General features: G+C 41.1%; 1 protein-coding gene across 1 annotated transcript in view; it reads right to left on the reverse strand.

Moving 5' to 3' along the window:
* Positions 1 to 14,218: 14,218 nt before the first annotated feature.
* The window catches only part of scara5.S (scavenger receptor class A member 5 S homeolog), a 135,527-nt gene continuing 121,953 nt past the window's right edge, over positions 14,219 to 27,792 (reverse strand). Inside the window, exons 8-9 of the mRNA XM_018266060.2 lie at positions 22,289 to 22,483; positions 14,219 to 16,385 (exon numbers count right to left, since the gene is read on the reverse strand). Coding sequence (XP_018121549.1) covers positions 16,249 to 16,385; positions 22,289 to 22,483 — 332 coding nt within the window. The 3' untranslated portion in view covers positions 14,219 to 16,248. The remainder of the gene's footprint in view (positions 16,386 to 22,288; positions 22,484 to 27,792) is intronic.

A 27,792-nucleotide genomic window follows, 5' to 3' on the forward strand; every position in this document is an offset into this window, starting at 1 on the left:
GCTCTTGGTGCACCCCAGTGTCTATGTGGTCTTGTACAACTATCACTTGTGATCAAGAGAAATTGCTGGATATCCCAATGTCAGAACAGACTCCAAGGACCCGGTTGAGGCTCACCCTTCTGTCGATAACAGCCGCCTTTGGCTTCGGAACCAGCCCTCCGCTACTTGGATGCTGCCAGGTCTTAATGTGAGAGGCCCAAGGAGAGAGTTCTGAGCAAGCAAGGGAACCAAGCATGGGGTTATAGACTGGGAACCAAGGGTTGTAGAACGTAGTCAAAAGCAAGACAGGGTCAGTAATAATCAGACAGTATGGTACAGTTACAGGAGACATAGGAATGGTTGAGGTTACAGGTCTGTTCAAACACACCAACATCGCAGTATACAACAGGATCCAAGAAAGTAGTCGAAAACAAGGCAAAGATCAAAACAGGCAGCAAACTAGACGTAATCTGGGACAGGCAGGGTCAGTAACAGATCAGCAGTACAGAGAAAAACACACCCAGGAACTATGAAATAGACCTAACATTGGGCAATGAACAAAAGGCACCTTCGCCTTTAAATATATGAATCTCACAACAAAGTGAGCGCCGCCACTCAAACCTTATTCACCTGCAGGGCAGTATGAGAGTGTACAGAAAGTGCTCAGAAAGTGACAGCAGAAGAGATTCTATTGCTTCAACAAGTTCAGTGCTTTCTATTCAACAAGCCAGCCAGGAAACCCTGACTCCCCCTGGCCAGCTACTACAGAATGGGAAACATCTCCCCCAAGAATGGGACATATCTCCTCTTCCCAACTGTAAATCAGGACCAGCTCTCAGCTGTCCACAAATTTCCTGGGGAACAACCTGAAATAAAGGTTGGTAAAAACTTTACCCTCTTCGCAAGGATGAATTACGGCACAGTTGCAAAGTTGTCTTAAGGTCCCAGGGTCTCCTGGTCGGTCCTTTTGTAATATCAAGTGATAGAATTTATAGAGCTTATTTATTTGCCTTTTTATAAATAAATTTTGACAGTTTGTAACAGTATGTATGTTTATTATACTGTTATATTTGTGCCGTTACTGAGCTATGAGCTCTATGCACATTTTCACTGCACGAACCGTTAGAGGCCTCAGTTTGTTTGTTTGTATGTTTATTGATTATGATAATAAAATGAAAATAAGCAACCCAAGATAAAATGGAGTTACAGTTCTGTAAAAAGTTAATCGCTTGTCCTCTGTCTCTGTTGGCTATGTGGAGGAATTTTGCTCCTCCAAGTCGTTCCTGTTCCCTGGAGTTAGAGAATATCAACAAGAGCTAAAGGACCATAAAAGTGGTTCTCTGTTTTTGTTTCTCAAAATGACTTAATAAATTTGTATGAGAAGCAGCGGAGTAAATAGGTTTCTTGGGTTCCCTATTTGAGGCTATTATTTTGATATTTTGTTATGTACGTTGTTGATATGAAGAGTATTATGCTCTATGGAATATACATTTTGAAGGTATTGGGAGTTTTGTTAGTGTGTTGAAGTGTCACTAGTGAGTTTGACAGAGAGTAATCAAACTAGTAAATGTTCGTGTAGAGAACTGAAGATTTAGTTACCCTTTATTCAGGCTTCCCCTACGTTTTGGCCAAGGGAAGGGACTACAGTATATTCAAGCAGTTCAGCAACTGGCCAGCAGATGTCATTGTTTGGTTCTATAAATGGGGGAGCCAGCATGTGCTCTTGATCTTTCTTATGTAAGGTGGGTGCAAGTTAGGGCCTGGTCGCAGGTATGCCCAGTAGGTAAATTTGGTGTGAGCCTAGTTCTGTTATAGCTCACTACAGGAATAAGAGATAGATTCAGGTTAGCTAGTGAGCAGCCTGAGCTCCACCAAGCTGAATTAGAAGGGTTAGAGTCCTTGGTGTTCCACCCATAGAGTAGGAACTCAAGTGTATGGACTAAGGGACTTTTGAAGCTTGCCTAGGTTCCACTTAAAGGGCCTGGTACTTGGGATTCAATGTTCTGTTATTAACCCCTGATAGGTAAAGCATGGTGGTAGAACCTGTGTATGTGATTAAATGGTAACTGTACAGAACTTATATTGATGACTGTCCTCCTGGAGGTTGTGCTACAATTCTATAAATAAATAGTTCTCTTTTGTTTTAAGAACCACTGGTGTCCAATTTACTTGCTCACCCTGAGGGTGGTAGTTCTGTGATACCCTTCCTCCAACCCGAGGGCCATACATTGATTTGAATGGTATCGGATAGTCCTCTGGTTAAAAGCAAGTCCAGTTATCTATCTCCTTAAAGTTGACAACCATTTTGTTTTTAAATACACAATTAACAGCAAAGAAATAGGAACAACAACAAAAAGTCTTATTTATTCATATTCATATTGGATTTGTTTTTCCTTTTAAGTTTGAAATTTCATTTTGCAATAATTAGTAAGTGGATAGCCAGGCAGTTTGGAGATGGGTTGGCCCATGTGCAAAATGAATTGTACAAGAGAAAGAGATATTAGTTCATGAAAAAATGAATAGAAAAAGCTGAAGATGTAAGATGAGGGCAAGTGAAATGTGCAGAGAATAGAGATGTCCCCGGTATTAAATACCCTACTTATAGCTTGAAATTACAATTAAAGCCACATATATGTGTGATTTTTAATTAAATGTTATCTTACAGTTGTGCCATGATATACTGAGGTATATATGAGTAGTTAGGAAACTGGCACCCATAGTTGAATAGAGGAGACTTCATACAAAGTACTGGCACACAATAGCTTTGCAAAGGGGTGATTCCCCTACGTGTTTATTACGTCAAATAAAAGTTCACAACGTTTCGGGGGCTGGCCCCTTCGTCAGGTGAACAGAGGAGAGCCAGACTGCAAGTGAAATCAGGGTGCTGTAACGTTGTGTGTGTCTGGGCAGAAGAAGGGGAAGAAGGTTCATGAGAGAGTTTAACTACTACTGAATGGAGAGGGATTTGCTAATATCCAAGAACATTTTGGCTTTATAGAAACAACAGTCACTTCTTAAATGAGGCTCAACCAAGAATCTAATAAAACATCCAAAAAGTTTCTTTGGACTCACGTGCTCTCCATTTTCCACTATAAGCAAAATAGTTCTCAGGTCCTGGTGCTCAGCTAGGACATGTCACAGTAGCTACTGCATTGGGAGACCTGTGCACCTGTAGGGTTCTATCCTAAGCTTTTGTTGTGTCAAGCTCCTTCATATATACAGAAGTCCAGTCCAATCTTCTTGGGGCCATGTTCAACCAAAGGAAGAAAGAGATCCATATTACACAGACAGACAGACAGACAGAGTGGTCTTTGAGAGCAAAGGAATCCTCAATGGATTCCTAAGTAGTATCCTTCTAAGCAGAGACAATTCTAAAGGAATAATAGCCCTAAAATGCATCATTGTAGAAAGAACCACATCACAAGGGGCTCCTACATACTCCTAATACGGTAGATTTATTTCCCATGTGTTATACATCACCTCTTACCTTGCTAGTCTGAATCTGTTAACAAGGTCCTAATTGCCAGAGAAGTCAAAATGATTCAGTGACTATCAAGTAACATATGCTTTCTTTTAGATTGTATTACATAATGGTCTGTTCTTCTGGACCATATTCCAGTACTGATTGTACAGCTTCATTTGTGACTTGTGACTGATGACATGAGGGGTTTTCCTCAGATCTCCTTCCTTGGGTTCAAGGACAGAACCCCAACCCCACTAGTCATGCTACACATTACTGTCAGGGGAATTAATATTTCTGTTTGGAATTTATTCATAATTACACGTTCAGAGGCATGATCGAGTTTCAGTAAACACTGACATACTGTATTTCTTTTAGAATCCACATAACATCATCATTATCCTTTTTCTCTCGCCAATATAACACGGTACGGTTCTGGAAGACTATAAAAGGTAGATATAACGTTCCCTATTGTAGTGAGACTTCCTACTTTATGGTGTTTAGTCATGGGGATAGTATGGAAGAGCTTACATATTGCCCCATGTGTCATCAACCACAAACTGCATTGTGCAGCAGATTTTAGTAGTACTAGAGGACTGGAGCAAGGGTTAGGAGTATGAGAGGGCTTAAGCAAGGGTTAGGAGTGCTGGAGGGCTGGAGGACTGGAGGAAGGGTTAGGAATATGAGAGGAATTGAGAAGGGATTGTGGTTGGACTGCATCAGGGGTAGGGGTTAAGAGTGCTGCAGTAATGAATAGCAGTGCTGTGGGAATATATCAATATATTAAAATATAATGCAATTTATAAAAATATATAATTCCCCAATCTTCTAAGATATATACACACACATATATAGAATATATATATTATATTGTTAAAATACAGGTTTCAAATACAAAAATAGTATATTCAGCGAATGATATCTCAATTGTGATGTTTAGGGCACAGTGTTTGCCCTTTATCAAGCTATGGCAAACATGGTGCCCGAAACATCAAAATTGTTATGTTATTCACTTACTGTACTCTTTTTGCATTTGGAACCTGTGTGCCGCTTCTTATTTTAACAAGATATTTGATGCACTTTAGGAAGCAGGAGGACAGATTGCATATGTGGGAGAATGGTTAGAATTTACCATTCTGGTTGCTGTGTGACACTTGAAAAAGAGCTTGTGCTCGAAACGTTTCTTACAATTACTTTTGGCTGAATACATGGAATTACCTTTGTGGCGTCCTGCCATGAGTTCCGGGGGTATTATACATGGAATTGCCTTTGTGCCGTCCTGTTGTGAGTTCCGGGGGTATTTATACATGGAATTACCTTTGTGCCCTCCTGCTGTGAGTTCTGGGGGTATTATATATGGAATTTGCCTTTGTGCCCTCCTGTTGTGAGTTCTCGGGGTATTATACATGAAATTGGGGGAATTAGCAGTGGTGGGCAGGTTAAGCAGAAGCTCCGGAGCAAAAGACAGGGACACTATCTCTTCAGCCAAACACAGGTTTATTTCAAAAGGCTTTACCCAACATAAATTCATAGAAATACAGTTCATTAGCTTTCAGTATCAGGCATATAAACTTTTCCCCCTCTCTCACCATTTGAGAGCGACTCCTGCACTAAGGCATATTCAGGCTTCTCCCTAAGTCTCTCTACACTCCCCTTCAGGGATACTCATTGACTATCTGCTGGTAGCACCACACCTCCCTCCAGCATACGGACGTGTCCATGGGCCTCTCACCCTCCTCCAGCAGAAGGTCTCCCAGAAAACACCTCCTTTATCTACAGCTCATCTGCAGCCTAATCAGATAGTTACCTCTAGCTGGGCAGCTACAATGTATGGAACGGAGGCCCACCCTGTTCTCCTCCATTCACTCCAGGGACTCATTTATCCAGTTTTCCTAAGCTATACAGTATATACAGTATATTTGTTATGGGCTTGGTTAGTTAGTTATTTACACCATGACTTTCCTTTCTTTGGAAGTTTTGGCTACATCTTGATGCAAGAGAGCTTGTGTTGAAGTGTTCCCATTATGGCCCTGGAAGCTAATCGAAGGCCTGGACTTCTAAGGAAACTAAGTCAAGGGAGTAGGTTAGTCACTAGAGACCCATCCATATTCATCTGCTGATTCCATTTATTATAGTAACACTGAGCAGAAGTGATAGAAAATAGGAATTTAAGGAAAGAGATCCCGCAGAGATGGTCAAGTAGCATTTTCTTCATTCCCGTCAAGCTTTTGGTTTCATAATAGAAAGCACCAAGTTAATAATCCAAACTCTGTAGTCACTGACTGTGATATCCACATTCTAAGCATCTCCTTTATGTTCTGAGGAATAATTATTTCTGTGAATGCAAAGCTAATAAGAATGATACCATCAGAATGTCAAGTGAAGGTCTTCTACTGAACCAAGAGCTGGAGATGTAAAGGCCAGGCCTGATCATGTCTATCATTGTAGAGTAAGACTGATCATTAGATCACCAGTTTCTTCCATTAGTCTGTGTTCCTCCTGGATCCCAAACACATGGATCTCATTGTGATGCTTCCTTCAAACAAGGCTCATAAACAGGGGAGGGGGAGGAACCAAAATAAAATAAATAGTATATTCTAAAATCCCCATTCACGTCTTTGCAGATTGTATTAATTATAGTAATAAAAACTAATGAAATACAGTAGATCATGGATGCTACACGAGGTCAGGGTTTGTGCTGGAATCGATGTGCTGAGGGAATTCTCTGGAACCAAACTAGCGGTTTCTACATGAAAAACAAAGACCCAGGAGGTAATGATAAAGGAACAGATACTTATTTATTGTTCTGTGATGAGCAGGCCTGGGAACATTTGTGTTTCTTGTTTATAATCAACGTGTCCAGTAAAAGGACATTTCTTCTATATATCCCAATGATATGGCTGCTACCTGTGCTTCTATCAGAATTGTCCATCCAAGGGCAAAAGGGATGCTGGGCACCCTGGGGAAATGCACCCTAACATCTATTTACTGTATGCTTACTCAAAACTGGGGATCAGTTGCCTTATGAGCCTTGAACAGCAACAAGAAAGTCACACAGATACATCTAGATGAGAAGATTTGGCTTTGGCAGGGCTGTTTTATCTCAAATATATACCAGTCCATCATGTTGTTTAGCCCCAAAGACTAAAAAGGCTAATTTTACTAGTATGTTTAGCATCAACAGTTTCCATCAATGTGGTTATCTCCTATTTAGAAGTATTTGTAGAGGTGACGGCAAAGTTGTGGGAAAGTCTTTGATGTACAGTAAAATCCCATTATTCCAATATTTATTTATTTTATTTATCTCCAGTTATTTATATGGCCAACATATTTCCTCAACACTTTATATACATTATACATCATTCACATTGACCGCTGCCCCAGTGAGCTTACAATCTAAGGTCCCTATCGCAATCCCATCAGTCCCTGCAGTCTAATGTCCCTGTCACATTGCGATCAGTTCCTGCCCCAGTGAGCTTACACTCTAAGGTCCCTATCAGATTCCCATCAGCCCCTGTCACAGTGAGTTTACAAACTAAGGTTCCGATCCCAGTTCCATCAGCCCCTACCCCAGTGAGCTTACAATCTAAGGTCCCTATCACATTTCCATCAGCCCCTGCCCAATGAGCTTGCAATCTAAGGTCCCTATCACATTCCCATCAGTCCCTGCCCCAGTGAAGTACAATCAAAGGTCCCTATCACATTCCCATCAGTCCCTGCCCCAGTGAATTTACAACCTAAGGTCCCTATCACATTTCCATCAGTCCCTGTCCAGTGAGATTACGATCTAATGTCCCTATCACATTCCCTGCCCCAGTGAGTTTATAATCTAAGGTCCCTATCATATTACCATCAGCCCTGCCCCAGTAAGCTTACAGTCTAATGTCTCTATAACATTCCCATCAGTTCCTATCCCAGTGAGCTTACAATCTAAGGTCCCTATCACATTTCCATCAGTCCCTGCCCCAGTGATCTTACAATCTAAGGTCCCTATCACATTCCCATCAGTCCCTGTCCCAGAGGAGACTACAATCTAAGGTCCCTATCACATTCCCATCAGTCCCTGTCCCAGAGGAGACTACAATCTAAGGTCCCCATCACTTTCCCATCAGTCCTTGCTCCAGTGAGCTTACAATCTAAATCCCACTTCACTTTCACACAGACTATGATCAAGTTAATCAGCAGCCAATTAACTTGCCTTTATGTATGGGAGGAAGATGGGGTACCCATAGGAAACTTATACAAACATGGGGAGAACTTACACACTCCTTGCAGAGAGTATTCTGACTGGAATTGAACTCAGGGCCCCAGTGCTGTTATTTCTGTGACTTAATGAAATAATTGCTGGGCAATAACATTTTTATAACCTCTCTCACAAGTCCTTGATATACAGTACTTGGATTTGGCAGAGCAGTGCAGGCAAAGACATTTTTGCCATATTTAGGTCCAACTGAATGATGTACAAAACATTTTCTATCCATAAATCTGCGACGTCAAATATTTTTGAACGTCACTACTTTTTCATGTGGGACCCAGTCACTTTGAAGGCACATAAAGAAGCTGCTCCATTGAAACAAAATATCCTATAGAGCCCAGAGGCCTTTAGAACGAGTCAATATGTAAAAATACGGCATTTCTTGGGCATGATGGGAACATGACATGTTTCACAAAAAGAAGCCCCCATTTGTAGGCTTTGAAAATAAGCAAGAAACTAAGAAATGGTTTATATTTTTGCCTCTGGTATGATTTTATTTTGTAATGAAACACAACTGGCAGCCCTTCTTTGGCACATTGTGTTGCAGGATCCATGGCCCCAACACTGTATTGTACAATAATAATCATAAACTCTTCATTAAAACCATGGGCAGAATCGACATCTCCGTGTGTAGCAGCTGCTGGTGGCCTATTATGTGGCGAGTTCTGCTTAGTGTTTGAGGAACAGTATCAGCCGTCCCACATCCATTCTGGACAAGGATGTGCCTCGCCAAGCAGCCAAAATGCTTCCAAAAACATTTCCTAGGAAACAAAGTGAAAAACTCCAGAATCTGTGACACATAATAATATTCCCTTCCCAACAGTTTATTAACCTTCTTTATCCTGGATCTATAAATCCAGGCTTGTAGATCCAGAAGAGTTTTTAATATTAATGAAAGTTCTCAAGTATCCTAGAGGTGGAACTAACTGAAGCATTTTTAAAAAAAAAAATCTTGTACCCCTATTAAGCAGATCTGGATACTGAAATACTGATGATGGAAATAACCTACTAGTGTGTCTTCCTGCGTGGGCACATTAGATTGTAAGCTCTGCTGGGGCAGGGACTGAGGTGTACAATTGCTCCCATGATGAACCTCCCATGAAATAAGTGGAAATGTAGGGAAAGATGCGTCCGTCTCTCGTGACTAGAGGAGATTATATGAGCGAGCGCTGCTTTCCATAACTCTCGGAGTGATTATATGTCAGCGAGGCACTTATTTGGCCATTTAACATGTCAGGAAACAGAACGCAATTCAGATAGATTTTTATATAACGTAATCTAAACCTACAGCACCAGGACCTCAGCCGAGACGCTCGGAGCAAAACACACATTTCCTGTTTTCAGCACAAATGTTATTTTCTGGGTTTGATTAGAGTTGGACAAGCCGGGCCGGGAACAGGCACATCCCTCATGTACTGAGCATCTAACACAACCTGTAATGTCTTTATTAATAGGATAATGGGGGGTCATGGTTCCTCTTTAGCTGTATACCCCTTCTTCCTTAATGAATATCCCCACTCAATTAAAATAAAATATATCTCTTGTTTGTTCATAACCTTCTTTGAATGAGTCCTTGGTGGGAAAGCCTACCTTACACCTTGTATCCCATAGAATGTGACTTCTTTGTGGTGTGTTTTTTACCCCAGTTGTGTGCAATAGTCTGTCATTCAGGTGTGTTTTGGAGGGCAACCCACTCTGGAGGGAAGAGAATTTTGATAAATCACCCCCAATCTAGGCAACATCAGCCAGACAGATAACCCTATAAATTGTTGTGTGTGGAGGGAAACATTGTCCACAGATTCTGGCAAAACCAAAGCCTTGTTTGACTCCTTACTTTCACTGATGGTTCCGTTCCAACAACTGTTTCATCCAGACAACCAGTGATGGGACATGAATGTCGAACAGCAGCACATTTGCACTTGGCTGGATCAGAACTGGGACCTGATGGACCCAATAACAAAACTTTACAATATTGTGTTCCCTATACATTAGTGTAGGTATGTCTGGTATTTGTGACTATGTAGCTACAACATGCAGGCTTAGCCTAGGAGAGATGGGGACTTGGGCAAATTTCCAGGGCTTCTTGCATTTCCACATGATTTAAGATTTAGGGTAAAGCTTGGCTTCTGTGTGCGGATTGAGGCCATTGGAGTATATCGCAAACTGGCCATAGTCCTTTATAACCTAAACTGGCCATAGTCCTCTATAACCCAAACATGCTCATAGTCCTCTATAACCCAAACTTGCTTATAGTCCTCTATAACCAAAACTGGCCATAGTCCTCTATAACCCAAACATGCTTATAGTCCTCTATAACCCAAACTGCCATAGTCCTCTATAACCCAAACTGGCCATAGTCCTCTATAACCCAAACTGGCCATAGTCCTCTATAACCCAAACATGCTTATAGTCCTTTATAACCCAAACTGCCAAAGTCCTCTATAACCCAAACTGGCCATAGTCCTCTATAACCCAAACTGGCCATAGTCCTCTATAACCCAAACTTGCTTATAGTCCTTTATAACCCAAACTGCCATAGTCCTCTATAAACCAAACTGGCCATAGTCCTCTATAACCCAAACTTGCTTATAGTCCCATCACATATTCTGAGTCCTCTATAACCCAGTCTGGTTTATATCCACATAGTGGGTCCTCTGTGGCCCAAACCGTCTTATGTCCCCATGACTAAATTGAGTCAACTATGTCCCAAACTGGCTTATTGCCCCATCACATATACCCATGTCTTTGGGCAGCTTGATTGGAGAACCTCTGTAAGGGAAGAAAACAGACTGAGCTCAGAAAGAGGAGCCACGGCTTGTTAATTGGGAAGTGAATAAATGATGAAAAGACTGAGTGTATTGTGTGTCTGGCCCTGTGTCACAGTCATACTCCCAACTAGTGTGTTAGATTTTACACAGTAACACTCAGTACATTCTCTTGCTCTCTTGGCTTGATACAATATTTTGTCCTGTAATGTGATTGGTTACAGGTAATGCTCGGCAGGCACGGTATTGGCTGAAGAGAATTCATTACCATGTTTGACCCCGGCTACAAATAAGGGGCTTAATGAGGTTTTCTTCTAAGAAGTGAGAAGTACAGCCAATATCCTCTCTCACGGCATAACTGATCATTTTCAATAGGATCTGACACATAAACGTGAGCTCTCAGCTCTGGGGAAGATATATAACAGCATTAAGCTAATGGCCATCTAGATACACAGTGAGGGGTATAACTATCACTATCCCAACACCTTCATAGAGCCTTATAATGTAAATCTTTCTCTTACTCTCCGCATACACTTGGGTACAAGCTGCTTCTGCTTCATCTTTCTCCCCCCACCACTCAACTAGTTGCATTTTATTTGTATGATTAAATTTAACATGACTCCCTCTGCTGTATAGCATGTTATGGGTTTATAAAGAGCCAATCAGTTCTCTGGGTTGCTAGATGAAAGATCTAGGGGCAATATGTACAATCATGCCATTTCTTACATTTTCCCCCAAAATGCATGATTTTCTCCAGAGAATTCCAATGGTCATAATCTTATACCTTAGTAATTGTGCCACAACTGAGTGCCACATGGGCAGAACCAGGGCCACCATTAGCAATACCACTAAGTTTGCAGGACCCATGCCCTACAGTTACTTCCTTTTGCCCAGCTGATTTAATGGGATGTAAAACCAATGGGAAGGGCTGTATGATGTTTGGGGGCTGGAATGGTGACATTTGGAGGTGGTAGTATTATGTCAAGGGTGGGGCGATGACACAGCCGCCAAGAATTGGCCAAAATGCCAGGTCCTACTGGAAGAGTTTTGTAGTTTTGAACTGGACAGAATGTGTAAATCCAGTTCAAAACAGTTGGAACCCCAACCTTTCCCATGGGGGTGGGGCAATTATTAACGCATTGGGAGGAGGGCCCTGTCATAGAGTTGAATGGGAACCCAATGGCCTTGCAGACATGACCACACCCCATAAATACTTAAAGGAGGAATAACTCCTCCCTGTGCAATTATTTTCACTCAAGCTGAGGGCAGTGGCTAGTAAACTGGGAGCACTGGCAAAATGGCACCACCACACTCTCTGTAGTATGACGGGGCAGGAGTCTAGTTTAAGGAACAAGCTCATCACCCAAGAATATCAGGTTAGGGACTTGGGTCACAGGATTGGGGGTACAATAGTTCTCCATATTTTTCCACAGTACGGTTGGTTGAAGCCGAGCCTCTCCACCATCAGAGGGGCCACACATGCAAACAGGAATATTTAAAACATAAATTGGTCAAAGAGAGATTTAATTCAAATGGAAAATCAGTGCAACATCACCAGTGCAATGGCTGAATGGACCTGGCATGTCAGTGCATCGTGTTACCGGACTAATTCCTCATGTAGAACTCAAAACACGCAGTTCCTCTGGCTGCCGGCTCCATTACCCACTCCGGCAAGGCTGCCTTCATCCTAGGGCTTCGTTTGAAATGCAAAACAAGGTTTTCATGTTCGTACCCAAATACATCCCATGTGTCTGGGCTCCTACCCAACGTCAAGTTGCTGCTTTCTTTTTATTTCTTTTTTTTAATTTTATTTTTCCTGAAACACAAAGTAAAATCTTATTTGGTCGCCGTCCCATCAAAATGAACAATTGAATTTGCGTAAAATCGACACCAGACCCGTTTTAAACGAAACCAATGAAATAAAGAATCAACTTCATACAAATGAATCTGTCATTAAGGATTTGATTTCATTCTTTCTTATTTCATTTTAAAATTGTTTAACAAAAACTTACTGCAAATTTAAACCAGAAAACTTTGCATAGTTATTGGCACATGCGAGAGCCAATGGAAAATAAACCCTACTAATAGGACAATTAACATTTCCACACATATTCATAAGGAATAACTTGCCCTTTGGTTAAAGAGTTGCGATTGCTGTTTTTATTTAGTAGAGATCAAAGAGTTTATCATTCTATATCAACGTATCAAAGAGCCTACAAAGAATCCCCCTTGTTATATAAAAACAAATGCTAAATATTTAATGGATATGAAATAAGGTTTTTCTTAAATAACCTTAAATTGTGGACTTTACAAACCACTACCGACATCTGGATGGCACCACAGACAAGGGAAAAGCTCAACTGTTCATCATGGTGTCCCACAAAATAGGGATAAGGGTGGTTTATTGCTGTAGTGTGTTCCCAGGATTGGCCTCTTAGCACACGATACAGATTCTGTTGTGAGTAGTCATCATCGGTGGATAATGGGACGAATAAAGGGGAAGATGAAAGAATGTGGGCACTGCTGGAAAAAAGTGAGAAGATGACCCTGTTCTGGCACCTTATAAACAGAAGGAATCAAAGTACACCAGCTGCAGCCATCTTGATATAATAGTCCTTGGACACAAGGAGGAAGGCTCCCCTGCTAAAATGGGTCAAGCAAAGAGACTTGGTGCTCCAGAACTCAGCAAAAAGATGGACCACGTACCAGGCTGAAGGTATGATTGAGTGTGCCATCACTGCAAAGATGTCATAGGCTCTGAGGTTACTACTTCAGTGGGTCAACTATGAAGCGAGTGGGTATTGGCAGATGAACAGTGAATTATATCACTCAGAAGAGAGTCTTGGCTAAGACCACCCTGGGACCAACTGGTTTTCTTTTAGGGAAGGTACTTTGGCTCTATTTTTGATGGACTTTGTTAGTTAGAGATTGGTTCTTTTTCAAAATGAACTAGGTAGCCCCCCAGTACCAGAAGCAGCTAAATATATTTCTATTTGGCTATATACGTATCTGTTTCAGTTTCAAATCAGTTTTATATTTATGGTTTATTATGAGGAGCTTGAGAACAGCTAGATCCCATTAACGTTGATGTGTCTGTTGTTCTTACAGTTGCTTATTTACAAATTGACCATCTCTCACCATTATTCCTATTCCATTAAAACAACAGTAGTAAGCTAAATATATGTGGCTGCCTACATATACATTTCTAAATCTGGATCTTCCTCTGTCACATCTCGTTTGAGCATCTGACAGTGGCCTGAGTTCTACATTAGCCCTAGAGTTAGAATAAGTCTCTTGTCTGGTTGCCGGGGTCAATGAGCAGAAAATTTAATCGAATTGACTTAAAGGGGAACTATCGCGAAAATGAAAATTTAATATAAGCTTCATCATACTGAAATAAGAAACTTTCTAAATACAAACAATTAAATATTCTGCATTGTTTCTGAAATAATCAAGTTTATCTCTCAGCATCTGTTTCTCTTCATTCTGTCTTCATGCAGCAGTTGCTGCCTTTTGCACAAATCCTGCAAGAGATATCTGGGATTTTAATAGAGTGAGCTCTAATACATCTAGGCAAAAGGAGCCCCCCTATAAGATATATTGGATGTAACTGTCAATGAATATCTGACACCCAACTGCTGCATGAAGAGAGAATGAAGAGAAACAGATGCTGAGAGAGGGACATTGAAGATAAACTTGATTATTTCAGAAACAATGCAGAATATTTAATTGATTGTATTTAAAAACTTTCTTATTTCAGTATGATGCTTATGTTCAATTTTTATTTTCATGATAGTTCCCCTTTAACCCATGGTTTATTGGCTTTGCCCAGACCAGAGCTATAGATCATTGGTCTCTGTCGTCTCTGTTATGTTCAATTTCTGGCCCATGTACTGTGACTTAGCGTTAGGGTTCAGTAGAGTAAGAATTTCCTTTACCATCATATATGGTTATCTAATCCAGAGCACCCTCATAACTGGAAGACAAAACTACTGTTTTATAGCTCAACCACCCCTTCTCTCCCACCAAAAATCTCAACATCTCTGAGAATTTGGTGGAGAATTGTCTTTTTACTTTTTTTATCCTGTACACCCCTAGGAATATGAGGATAAGGTTAATATGAATGATCTATGGAGTATCAGAACCCATTGAATAACCCTGGAGACAACATGAAATGTGAGACTATTAACTATACAGAAGTTCCATCTCTTGATTTTTCTTCAGCCTGGTGTCCCTGTCCTTAAGACCATGGACTAACATTTAAAGGCTTCCACTTTTTCTTCTGTTTTCAATGGGAAGTCTCCTTCTGGTCCTGGGCTCTCAGTGGCTACTGAACATAGAAATGTTATGTTCAGTCGCCCAATATAGATACAGTAGACACTGTCCTTCATCATGGAAGATTTTACTTCTACCCTTGAAATGTCTTCAACCCCAGAGTTCCCTTGGCTGTGACCACTCACAAGCAAAATCTCAAGTTTCACATTTTAATTGCAGCATACTTTGTCCTGTGTTTGCTGCTGTCCTGGGAACTTAACACTGGAATCTTTAAATGTTGACCTTAAACAAGTGTTGTCCTAATGGCCCTAAATCTGATAGATATGATGAACACCAAATATAAAATACTTGTTATTTCCCACTTAGCCATCATTATATTTGAATATGTCACATGATAAAGCTAAACCAGTTAAAGCAAAACACATCTAGATTTAACAAATGTCTTATAAAACAGAGAGAGTCCTTCCACTTTCCCAACAAACCATCCAATCCTCCATATTGTCTAGATGATAGAAAGAGGCTTTTTCTTTTCCTAAAGGTCAAAAGAAGAGCTGCCACTGCCAACATAGCAAATTAAGAGGTGGGACAGCACAATGCAGTGCAATGGTCTACTAGCTCTGAGATTAGTCTAACCTCAATGTATCTTGTTACATGTATATGCTCATATGTTATAATTTGGTCCTACCTACCTGAGAGGGCCTTCCTACTGAGATTTTAAAACAAATTGCTCCTTTGTAAGATACATGTTATACATGATACTCACTGCATAACTGTATATTAATACTGACCCTTATGACAAGGAACATCAATGATCGAAGAGCTTTTACTTTGTCAACCCAGCCATGTGCCATATGTCACAGCCCATCAGCGCTGGGCAACCATCTGCCATATCTTCTTATACCATCCCACATTCCCATAATGTGCCCCATGTATTAGGCCTCCTATACCATCTTACATAAATATTAGGCTTCTTATACCATTCCTTATATATTAAGCTTTCCATACCAACCTCAGATTCTCCTGTCTGATGAAGCCTATTGTATCATACTTTGTAGAACCATATTCATTTACAGGGTCAGACACAGTTTAACATAAAGTGATCATGTACTCCATCATTGTATTAAACAAAAATAATAGTGGACCTTGTTAAACTGTCATTTGAAGTACATTAATCTAAGTAAAATGTGAAAATGCTTATTTGGATCCAGGGGACCCCTTTAGTGTAGTCCTGCTTATGTTTTGATCTTTTGTGTTATTTGCCATGAATTGTAAATGCATGCCTGTAAGTATAAAAAAATGTTTTGCTTTGAGCATCTCATTGGTCTCTGGATAAATCCCTGGAACAAGTGCAGAAAAGTACATCCTCTTCATGGTTATGAAGACAACAAGCAAGCCAAGTCCTTTGTTTTGGCCAACTTAGTCAAGAGTTATTTTCCTGTCTTTATAACTGTACCATGTTTGGACCTAGTTGACTTAAAGGCTCCAGAAACGGTGTCTTTCTGTAATGTGCATTGTTATTGTTTAATACATGTGACTCCAGCATCCTCTGCATGCCCACAGTTGGTCTTTCCCCAGTTTGAGAAGCTGCACTGTAGGATACTCTCCTCAGTCCCTTTGCAAGCAACATCATCCATCCAGATACGTCCAACACCTGCAACAAAAGTACATTGATAAAACATCAGCCATTCTTCTATTCAATGCTTAGTCATTGGGAACATCTCATTGCAGACCTGCCACCAAATGAGTCTTTAATGACCAGGCACATTCATACTGAAAAGAGTCTGGAACAAAGGGTCTGTTTTCCATTTCATGTTCATTATCATGAATTTTGTAACACCCCAAGATGAACTATCTATACGGGGTCCAAAAAAAGGAAAACTGCCAACATACAGTGGGATACTGTTGAGCAGCAGCTGTAAATAGGAAGAGTGGGAGAGAGCAGGTACAGTAGGACAAACTAGTGCCAAAATGGATATGAGACAAGATGGTGGTATTAGAGCAGTGTACAGGCAATAGGGCTACATTTCTTCCAGGCTAAGCAAACTTTGGCTCATAAAAAGACTACACTGTATATATATACTCTACTATAGTTCAAGGGGTACCCAGGGCACAAATGAGCACTCACCCCAAATCTCCCCCTAACTGACCTTCAGACTGGGCCCCCTTCGCTCATAACAAAGTTACAGATAAATAGAAACATTGGGGTGTCACCCTGCTATAGTTCCAGGGGTACCCAGGACACAAATAAGCACTCACCCCAAATCTTCCCCTAACTGGCCTTCAGGCTGGGCCCCCTAAGCTCATAACAAGGTCACATTTCAGAGACCATTGCAGAGACAATGGACTACTAGAAGAGAATCATAGAGCTCTCTTAGAACAAGTGGTTCTGCTCTTTCTGGGAGAAGCTCCCATCCCACAGCTTTATCACATGTGGCCCATTCTTGGTGACAGTAGGACAGTACCAGTATGAGCTGTGCTGTAGGTAAGACCCTGGATTTGGACTTGCCCAATGAGATAAGCTCCTCCACTTGTTATTATTCATGAATAAGGCAATGCAACTCCTGTATCTATTGATTCTCTCTTTCCCCTTTGTTCATTCTGAGAACATGATCTTCTGGATCTAATAAAACTATATGTGATGTTTTTACTGCAGTTACGAGGGGTAGAGTAAAAGTACAGCACTAGAGCCAGTCCAGTCTGGAGAATAAATAAATCCTAACAAGAACCATTCGCTGGCTCCGTACCCAGCACCGCCCTGAATTTATCTGCTGATTTCACTTATTTACAACTAGACCGGGACATGAGTAGATAACAGTATTTTATATCCCAAAAGCAACAACGTGTCACCAAAACCATCATCTCCAGTGAGGACCAACTCTAGGGAAGCTTTTATTATTCCCAGATACATGAGAGAGCAGATAGGATCTACCAACTGGTCTTAATACTAAAAATGTGTTCACACATGATATATTGTTTTGGATTGGCCAGAACCAGACCAAAAGGATAGTTTCCATTTAGAGAACCACCCTTTCTTTCAATTTGCACTCCTGGGCTACAAGAACATAGACCACTGTGGAAATTGGGTAGGTGGTGGTGGGTAGTTTTGGAATTCACATGCTAATATGCAATTATTGGTGGCATTCGCTGAATCAGTTGAACTATGTTTCAGATACTTCTCTATAAAACATAGAGAATAACTGGCACCAGCTACATGCACATGAGTGGATCAGGGAACTCATAAATGCTCACCCATTACTAGTGCATTACTAGTGCACAATTTCACAGGTTCTAGAAGTAACAAGGGGTGCAGGGTGCTGAGTAATGCCTAAACTTACTGCAAGTTCCCAACCTTCCCAGCCAACCTACTTTGTATCACTTAGTGGGGTCCTGCAGTTTTTCTGCTGCAAACACTTCACTCATGGTGTAAATCCCAGATTAAGAGCCATTGGTCATCCCAGGAGGTCACCCCAGGGACCTTTACTGGTTTCCCCCCTGGCAGCATTATGCAATAATAATATCAGGTTCAGGAAGTTCAGGAATAAACCATTTCATATATTAAATATTATAAAAAAAATTAAGTTTTATTAAACATCTTGTAAAGTCTGGGAACTTTTTCACTGTTCCTCTGTAGGGTCTCTTAAACAAAGCCAGTTGATCCAATCACAGGAGCGACTCAGCGTCAGACTATAAGGAACATGTGATTCCAATAACATTAGGACTTTGGAAGAAATAACATAAACCCCAAACAAACATGTTGCCCTAAAAAGTAATATAAGATATTCTGTCTGCTTTTTAAGTCAAGGGTTGGCCAGGATCCACCAAGGACCACATTGTCGGTTTCCACGCTTTATCTGATGGGAAACACAGGCCCGCGTTGATCCGTGCTGCCTTTGGCCATCGGCTGCCATGGGAATGACGTTCAGTCTAGTCTCCCTCTGCCATTTGGCATTGCCCAGTATGTTCCATTGCATCCATGTCCAGGCTGATTAGTGCAAGGGGAACTAGGGCTTCTCTTTTCCCACAAATGGATTCGTTTTAGAGATGATTAGAAGGAGAGGTTCTGGGAAACGCATCCCTTTCAGTAGTTATTTTGGTGGCTACTGATGACCTGTCACTTGTCATAGAAGTTACTTCCATCTTTTCCCATCACCTGCCAACAACAGCCCTGGAGGTATAATTTGAGTGGTTTTGTGCTGCAGACCAACATTTATTACTGGAATGAACCAGGGCTGCTTCTTAAATGCTTTATTCAGTTAAGGCATTTGGACACAAGTCATGATGCTTCTGATTCCTGAAGCTCACACCATTTCCCCTTCTGTATGTCCCTAATGGTTTTTTAACCACAATTTTGGGTTTTTTATTTGACTGACAGTGGCTCCCCCTTGCTCATGTGCATCCCTACATATTGTACTGGACAATCAACAGTTTAATGGCCCGAAGCTTCTCTTTAAAGGGTAAGGAAAGCTACTAAAGCAGTTTATTGCCAATAGTGTAGCCACAATAGTGCAAGCTATAACACTATATTTATTCTGCAGAATGCTTTACCATACCTGAGTAACCAGCTCTAGAAACTCTTTGTTTAGGATAGAAGCTGCCATATTAACGTGTTGTGACATCACTTCCTGCCTGAGTAACTCCCTGCTCACTCATAGCTCTGGGCTCAGATTACAGCAGGGAGGGAGAGAGGAACAAACTGAGCATGCCCAAGCCCTGGAGGTTGAAGCTGAAAACAGGAAGTCTGATACAGAAGCCCATGAGTACACAATAGAAGGAAAGAAATGTGCTGTTTCTTTTGAAAGAGGCTCTAGAAGCTCTTTGTTTGTTTAGGATAGCAGCTGCCATATTAGCATGGTGTGACATCACTTCCTGCCTGAGTCTCTCCCTGCTGTTTCTTTTGACAGAGGACTCAGAGCAACATTACTTTGAGGCTTTACTGGTGTATTTATATAGACCTTTCTGATAAAGCTCACTTAATATTAGCCTTTCATTCTCCTTTAAGCCCTTACCCTATGGACATGGCATTTCAGAACGTCATTCAGAAGCACCAATGTCCAATATATTGACTCTATCTGATGTTCGTGACTATTAACATGGTTTAGTCTACTAATCTCCTTGCAAATCTTCACAGTTTTTGGGTCAGAAGAGAATTTTTCTGCATTCAGGTACCCCAGTAATTAAGGAAAATTGTCTACTGATGTAACTGTTACTCAATACAAAGCAATTACTATTTCTCCCTAACCACAAGGAGATAAATAACCCTACCTATGGACCTAGGTTTGACTGTTACCTTCTCAATTGTAGGTAACTTGCAGGACCTGCCGCCAGTTCTGTTGCTTCTAGTGTCCTGTGTGCATTGTCTCAGGCCTCCGGTTAACCACCCAGTCCCTGTGCCACCCTATCTAACCTGCTTCCATCTGGGTCTTCTTTGTTTCTATATTGACATTGGATGAAACATCCAACAAGGTGACATTTGGACTTCTGCTCAGAAAAATTCTCACTTGAGCACTTTCCACCAGACGGCAGCAGTGGTCAAAACAACTGTGTACTATAAGCCTAATGGGACACTCCAGCACCCTAGCCACCTAAAGCCACGAGATCTCTTCCAGAATCCCCTTCACATTTCCTCCAATGCCTAAACACAAAGTGCTTTTATATTTGATTTTCCTTTGGGGCCGGGTATGTTATGGGCATAGCCTTGTTATTTATATTTAGCATTGACACCTCCATCTTCCAGAAGAAAACTATTTGGAAGCTTTACTTAAGCACTGGATTTAAATCAAATGGACTGCAAATGGTTATCCTAATTGTCTATCAGGAGAAATCCTCAAGGTCAACCTGATGCCAAACTCAACTAAAAAATGCTTTTATATGCTCAGGGAAAAGGCTCCATCCCTACAGTATGAGTGAAAGCTGTTGAGAAAGAGTTTTTCCTGGGACGTGAGAAGGTGCTAATACTTCCAAACAGAGCTGCCATTAGTGAGGTGTAAGTAGGGGCAACTGTCCAGCTCTCCACTCTGTGTGAGGACCAGAAGAGCAGACCTTTTATGTAGGAAGAGAACTAGAAGTCATGGAGGGGTTGTTCTGTGACCATATAAAGGCACAAGGCTGCAGGCTGAGTTATACAGGGAACTCTGAGTATCACTCATGTATTATAAGGGATAATGTACCCCCTACTGTAAATGATAAGGATATTAGAAGTCACTGAGGGGTTGTTCTGTGACCATATAAAGGCACAAGGCTGCAGGCTGAGTTATACAGGGAACTCTGAGTATCACTCATGTATTATAAGGGATAATGTACCCCCTACTGTAAATGATAAGGATATAAGAAGTCACTGAGGGGTTGTTCTGTGACCATATAAAGGCACAAGGCTGCAGGCTGAGTTATACAGGGAACTCTGAGTATCACTCATGTATTATAAGGGATAATGTACCCCCTACTGTAAATGATAAGGATATTATAAGTCACTGAGGGGTTGTTCTGTGACCATATAAAGACACAAGGCTGCAGGCTGAGTTATACCCTTGGAGTAATTGAATAATAAGCATCCCATTGCTAATTTAGGTTAATAAACAGACTGACAATCCCATGGGGAAGGTGTAGTTAGCTCATATTACTCCTTAACTCCAAACATAATAAAGAAGATAGAGAGGAAATTGTAAGATCACCCATCCCAATGAAGAATGATAATATGGCCGTGTGGATATTTAATCTCTAAATGGAATGTCACTATATGAGTAACTGATCGACTAACCCAAATAGAGGTACCCCTGGGCCCTAAAGCTATTCATCCCAATTTGTTGTATCACATTTAGGAGAAGAAAGCAGCAGTAACAACTTATACCAGGGATGTCGCACTTGAGTTTGGGGCTTTAGTCCAATAAGAGCCGTTGGTTTATAGACAATAAGGCCCCACATGGGGCATTTTTCCTTAGATATAAAGGCACTGCCATCTGTGCTAGGATTTTGGAAGGACATTGGAAGAGGGATTTGTTGTTTTTCTTCATTGTTATGACTTAAAAATGAAAATATAGAAAAGTGTGCAGAACCAAAAGATCTGACTTGAATTATTACTTGGTCAGAAATCATATGTGCTGAAAGCAATTATCTTTTATTAATGTTTTTACAGCCAAGAGCTCCAGAAGGGGAAAAACAAAAATGATCTTAAAATGACATTTTTAGAAATGTATGTTAAAGGAATAAAGTGGGTTCCTGAGAACAACAGGGGGAATTAGGAGCTTCTGGGCAGCTCTTGAAAGAAATATTAATTATGGGCAAAACTCGTTGTGTTACTTAATCAGGTGGGGGAGGAGATACAAGGTACAACATATCATGTTATATCATCATCATCAAAACCAGAGCTTCCTTTACGTCCCAGTCATAGAGTGATGGATTCCTAGTGGGGCTCTGCAGACACCAAGGTGTGGTGGGTTGACCACTGTTAGTTGCCCTATGTATGGGGTTGTAAGGTTTCTGAATTTTCAGTAGGCTGGCAGAGGAGAAATATAACATTTAAGAATGAATAGATTCATGTTTTCATCTACAGATTCTTACCTTGGCCAAACCTGGCAGTCCTGTACACTTCTTCTGCTCCTTTGAAACCCAGCATTCGACAAACTACATCTCCATCTTTCTTGTCCCATCCATCATCACACACCGTCCCCCAACGCTTGTCATAAAACACCTCCACGCGGCCTTCATGGGGACCAGAGCCATTCACTAGCCGGATTACGCTCTCCTCCACTGTGCCTGGGAAACATTGAAGCAGATACGATACTTCAAATTTACTGGTAGATGTCCTCAAATGATATCTAACTATTTTCAAAAGAAGACCAACTGTAATGAGATTCCCATGACATTGTAGTGGGTCTCAACTGCCATGTTACCCTTGCCTACCTTCACCACCCCTCTTGCCATGGCTCATAACAAGACTGAGCAAGTCCTAAAGTGTAACTGTAGACAACTGAAGTCAGCATGGTGACACTAACCTGATAATGATATTATTCAATTGCCTTCCTTAAAATCCCTTGCCTACATGATCCTGCTTTAATTCTACCGGCATGTTATTGATAGTATACCTTTCGATAGACCCGGGAAAGCTCCCCCCATATATCGAACCAAGTGTCAAGCTCTATAATAGGTTGTGTATCTCCCCATTATATTGCTTTTATAGATTGTGGTAGAGAATTGTGTCCAGATGCAGGTCACCACACCCTAGGAATGTTTTCTTGACAACAAAGCCCCCATTTCAATCACAACCCTCAAGGTTTAGGGACTTCATTAGTAGGATTATGTTCTCAGGAATGATCTTAGAGAATGATCTTAGCCTGTCCCCAAGTTCCTCTTAACCTTGTTAGGTTTTTCAAGAATTGTTTCATGTTATATGATAACATTGTAGGTTGATAAAATCTATAATCAATCCTGGTTATTACATATGGGGTTTGTTCAGAGGAGGATTTCTTGACCTGTAACAGCCCAAGCTTTTTGAAGTCCTTATGAATAAATAAATCTAAACGGTTAACTGAGTAGGGCTTGGTCCCGTACAGCTGGATCCCTCTGAGACCATTTAATCCACATAATTCATACCAGATGTGAGGCACAGAGAGCGGTTTTGCTCAAGCTTGATGGAATCATCCAATCACTAAATAAAGTATTTTCCTGCTGATTGTTGGGCAGAATGTGCTGATTATGCGCTTACGTACAGATGGCAGGATACACTCTCTCTCTACGATGCCATAAACATAATGTCATTAATAACATCAATTATTTTTACAAAATGAAGATAATAAATATCTATGGCAAAGAACTCTGACTTGTTATTAAGGTTTAGCCGTATTCAGTGAGATAAGGTAAGGGCTACACATACAGTATAACCAGTTACCACAGATGAACCCTGCCCAAACCCAGGATATACATAAATAAAGAGCACATACAAAATGAGGATTCTGCCAAGACCAAGAGTAAGATGAGTGGTATATATGGAACTATAAGTGGACCTGTCTAGAAAGTGGTACATACATAATGAGGAACAACAGATGGACACTGCCCAGACCAAGAGTAAGGTTAGTGGTAATTATGGAACCACAGATGGACCCTTCCCAGATCAAGAAGTAACCACAGATGTACCCTGCCCAGGCCAAGAGTAAAATGAGTGGTATATATAGAACCATAAGTGGACCCTGCCCAGACTGAGGAGAGTGGTACATGCAGAATGAGGAACAACAGATGGACACTGCCCAGACAAAGAGTAAGATGAGGCATACATACAGAATGAGGAACCGCAGATGGACCCTGTCCAGACCAAGGATAAAATGAGAGGTACATATGGAACCACAGATGTACCCTGCCCAGACCAAGAAGTAACCACTGATGTACCCTTTCCAGACCAAGAAGTAATCACAGATGGACCTTGCCCATACCAAGAGTACAACGAGTGGTACATTTGGAAATACAGATAAATCCTGCCTAGACCAAGAACTAACCACAGTTGGATCCTGCTCAGGTCAAGAAGCAACCACAGATGGACCCTGTCCAGACTAAGAGTAAGTTAAGTGGTACATACAAAATGAGGAATCACAGATGGATCCTGCTCAAGCCAAGAAGCAAATAAAGACAGAACCTGCCAAGACCAAGAAGTAACCACAGATGGACCTTGTCCAGACCAAGAGTAAGTTGAGTGCTACATACAGAATGAGGAATCACAGATGGACTCTGCCCAGACCAAGTAACCACAGATGGGCAATGCCCAGACGAAAAGTAATATGAGTCAAACATACAGAATGACAAAAAAAAAAGATGGATCCTGCACAGACCAAAAAGTAACCATAGATGGACCCTTCCCAGAACTATTCCAAGATGTGTGAAACAGACATAAAGTGGAGATTTAAAGAGGTTTCTCATACTGGGGAATTTGCTCCCACACTCTATAAATTGCTAAAAATATAGAGAATTGTGAATAAACTGAAACCAAACACACAATCCCAACACAAACACAAATAAACAGACACAGGTGGCCGTGAGCTGGTGTTGACATTGTTTTTTCAGATATTATTGCAGACAGATTTTTTAGAAAAATACAGGATAACTAGTTACAGTGTCACCCCTGGGTTATGGTTATGTTTCCCATAACCCTGAAACAGAACAGCACCAGAACCTGCTCCATACTGTGAATACAGATATGTTCTGTGGTTGTTCTTCCTCCCTCCTCACACCATAGTCATCAGTTATTAATTCATTCCATGTATCTGAGTTATTTTTATGGAAATTGTGATTATGAGAAAGTGATGGTTTGAGTATCTGCGTGACCGTGGTTATGGACTGGATAATCAATGTAAGAGATACAAAGTAGCAACAGAAGAGAAGATAATACACGTTTAATAGCCCCATGTCCCAAATAATGTCAACAGGAGTGAGATTAGAATTCACATCTGGCCTGATTCCTATATGGAACATCTGGAATAATCGCCCACAGTAGTTGGAGGAACCTTCAGAAAAATCAACGTCCGCCAAGATGAGAAGCCACCAGCCAGATCCTGATGGAATCCTTTATTGAAGAAAAAGAAATAATAACATACAAAGCCCCGAAGGTGAATGTATTAGGTACACCCCAAACCATAAGTGGGTGCACTGTAGGCCATGGCTGCTGAGCAACAGAGAGAGGCACAAGTGACCGTAGAACCAATTGCTCTGGGAGAAATTATAGGAGGTTATAAATGGCTCTAATTGGCTGTGGTTATATGGACTTAATTTTAATTGAAATTCCTGGCCCGGTTACATTCTTACCTAATAGTGGTGCCCCTCCTGCGCCTCTGGAAGTTGGACTCATTCAGTCATTTTATTTCTTTTGCTGTTTATTTTTTTTACAGTTATACACACGGCGCCTAGAATAATACCTGACCCCTGACCAGTTCTCTGATTAATAACTGAATGGCTAATTATTCCATAAATTCTCTCTCACCCTGTCTGATATTTTTATTTTCAATTTATTTCATGTGACATTTGTTTTGTAATAGAAAAAAAGCAGCTTAGGAATGAATAACGGATCTCAGTGTTTGGATGGGTAGGATGGCAGGGATCTTGGCCCATTACTCCAGGAAGATTTGCTCCAGGTTTCTCAGACATCACTTTTGGACCCCAGTTCTCAAATTGTCCCAGAGATTCTCAACTGGATTGAGATCAGGGTTGTGATTGGGCTTTTGTAGGACAATCTCCAGCCCAGTGTTGGACTGGCCCAGGAAAACTCCCGGTGGGCCAAGGTGTCAGTGGGCCCTCTAGCTTCTAAACTTTTGGCCAATTTCATGGCCATTCCCTTTTCCTATGAGAACAAAGAGGCTAAATAGATGGAATAATTGATTATAGTATATAAAGAAAACAGACTAGGAGAATAGAGGTTGATTGAGAAGATGAAGAATAATAGTACTGAGAGTGGACCCTGGTCTAAGGTTTTTGGGTGGGCCCTGGTCTAAGGTTTTTGGGTGGGCCCCTGGTGTACCAGTCCGACACTGCTCCAGCCTTTGGCCTATTGGCCACTGATAGACCCTTAGCAATGTATAGTATATGTAGCTGTGATTATAACAACAAACTATGCATTGGAGTGGAGGATAGAATATATAGCTCCTGCACCAGTATATAAAATTTGGGTTACAGTCCTTTTATGAGTTGAGTTTTAAACAAAATTTAAAGATATAGGTGCAAATTATGCCTTTGTTACTGGAAATACAGTGAGAACCAGAAATGTCCATACCTGTAGGGCGTGACCCTCCCCCTCAGTGGTTAAATATTTGCTCAGGTCCCAATCACCTTAAAACAAGGTTACATATATTTATATTTTTTAGGGTCCATATACCATGACCATGGATGCAAATGCTAAAGCACTAACCCCCACGAGCCCACCATCTCTTCCTACCTTGTGCATGTCAATGACAAACAAGTCCAGGACTCATGAAAAAATGCCACCCTGCCCTGTTCTTAGTAGATGAACCCTAACGTGTTCCTAATAGTCTCCCTTCTGTCTCAGCAGACCAATGGGAACCAACCCAAAATTATGGCAACCTCTCAGTTAAGAGTGTGATGGTGTCGAAAACTGAAATAATGGTGAAATTAATTGGTGGTTTGATTTGGTTAAATTTGTTGTTTGGTAATTATAATCCAATGGTCTCCCACCTACCACCTTTGAGCTTTGGGTGGTCTCACAGTATTGCCCACTTGTCCCTAGAGGATGTGGTAATCACTGTTGGCCTTGTTTCCAGGTTCCTATAGGTAAGTGTTATTGATTCTGAGCACCTGCATACTCTAAATGTATATAATGTATCTTGCTTAGACTTAGACTATCAACCAGAAGATCCAAAGGCATCAGGGCATGTTTTCCTGTATAACCCTGCTGGGTTAATTATATGATCTACAAGCTGTGCTGAGCGTTTGTGCCCCACAGAGACCCACAATGTGCGGAGTCAGCATGATGCGGCATTGAGTCCGTCCTTATTCAGCCTTGTCCATAGACGACCTACTGAACTGGAGCCAATCAGAATGTGCCTCTCTGTAGAGGAAGCAAAATACAAAAGACCTGGGGCAATTTTCCTGGTTCTCCAGCCCCGAGTCATGTTGTTTCCTAACCATCTCCATCATTGCCAAGTCCAGCATGTGGAATCAGAGCAATTAAGGCGCTTGGCAAAGGCTTCAGCCCAAATGAAATTGTTTTTGAAGTCGGAACTGACATAGCGAGTTGGTTTTAATTGACCGCCTTTATCAAGATTAATAAGTGCATAAGTACATTGGGCAAAGACTTCTGAGCTGTTTGTTTCCCTTAATGCACAAATGAAACGTAACAAGGGGTGAGCGCCGGGTTAGTTCTGCCTTAGAGGGAAAAGGCAAGAAAAGATCTGACTTTATTTTATGAGGCCCCAGTCTGTGGTTCTTACCCTTCCTATATCTTACAGTTTGGCTTTAGTGTAAGTTTATAGTTGCCTGGAGTGTATAAAGAAGTACAAGTCATTCCAATATCATTGCGATGTTGTTAGTGGAATTGTGAATCAATAAGTTGGTTATTTAATCAAGTGCTC

Source organism: Xenopus laevis, chromosome 5S (genome assembly GCF_017654675.1).
Source record: "Xenopus laevis strain J_2021 chromosome 5S, Xenopus_laevis_v10.1, whole genome shotgun sequence".
Classification (NCBI taxonomy): Eukaryota; Metazoa; Chordata; class Amphibia; order Anura; family Pipidae; genus Xenopus; species Xenopus laevis.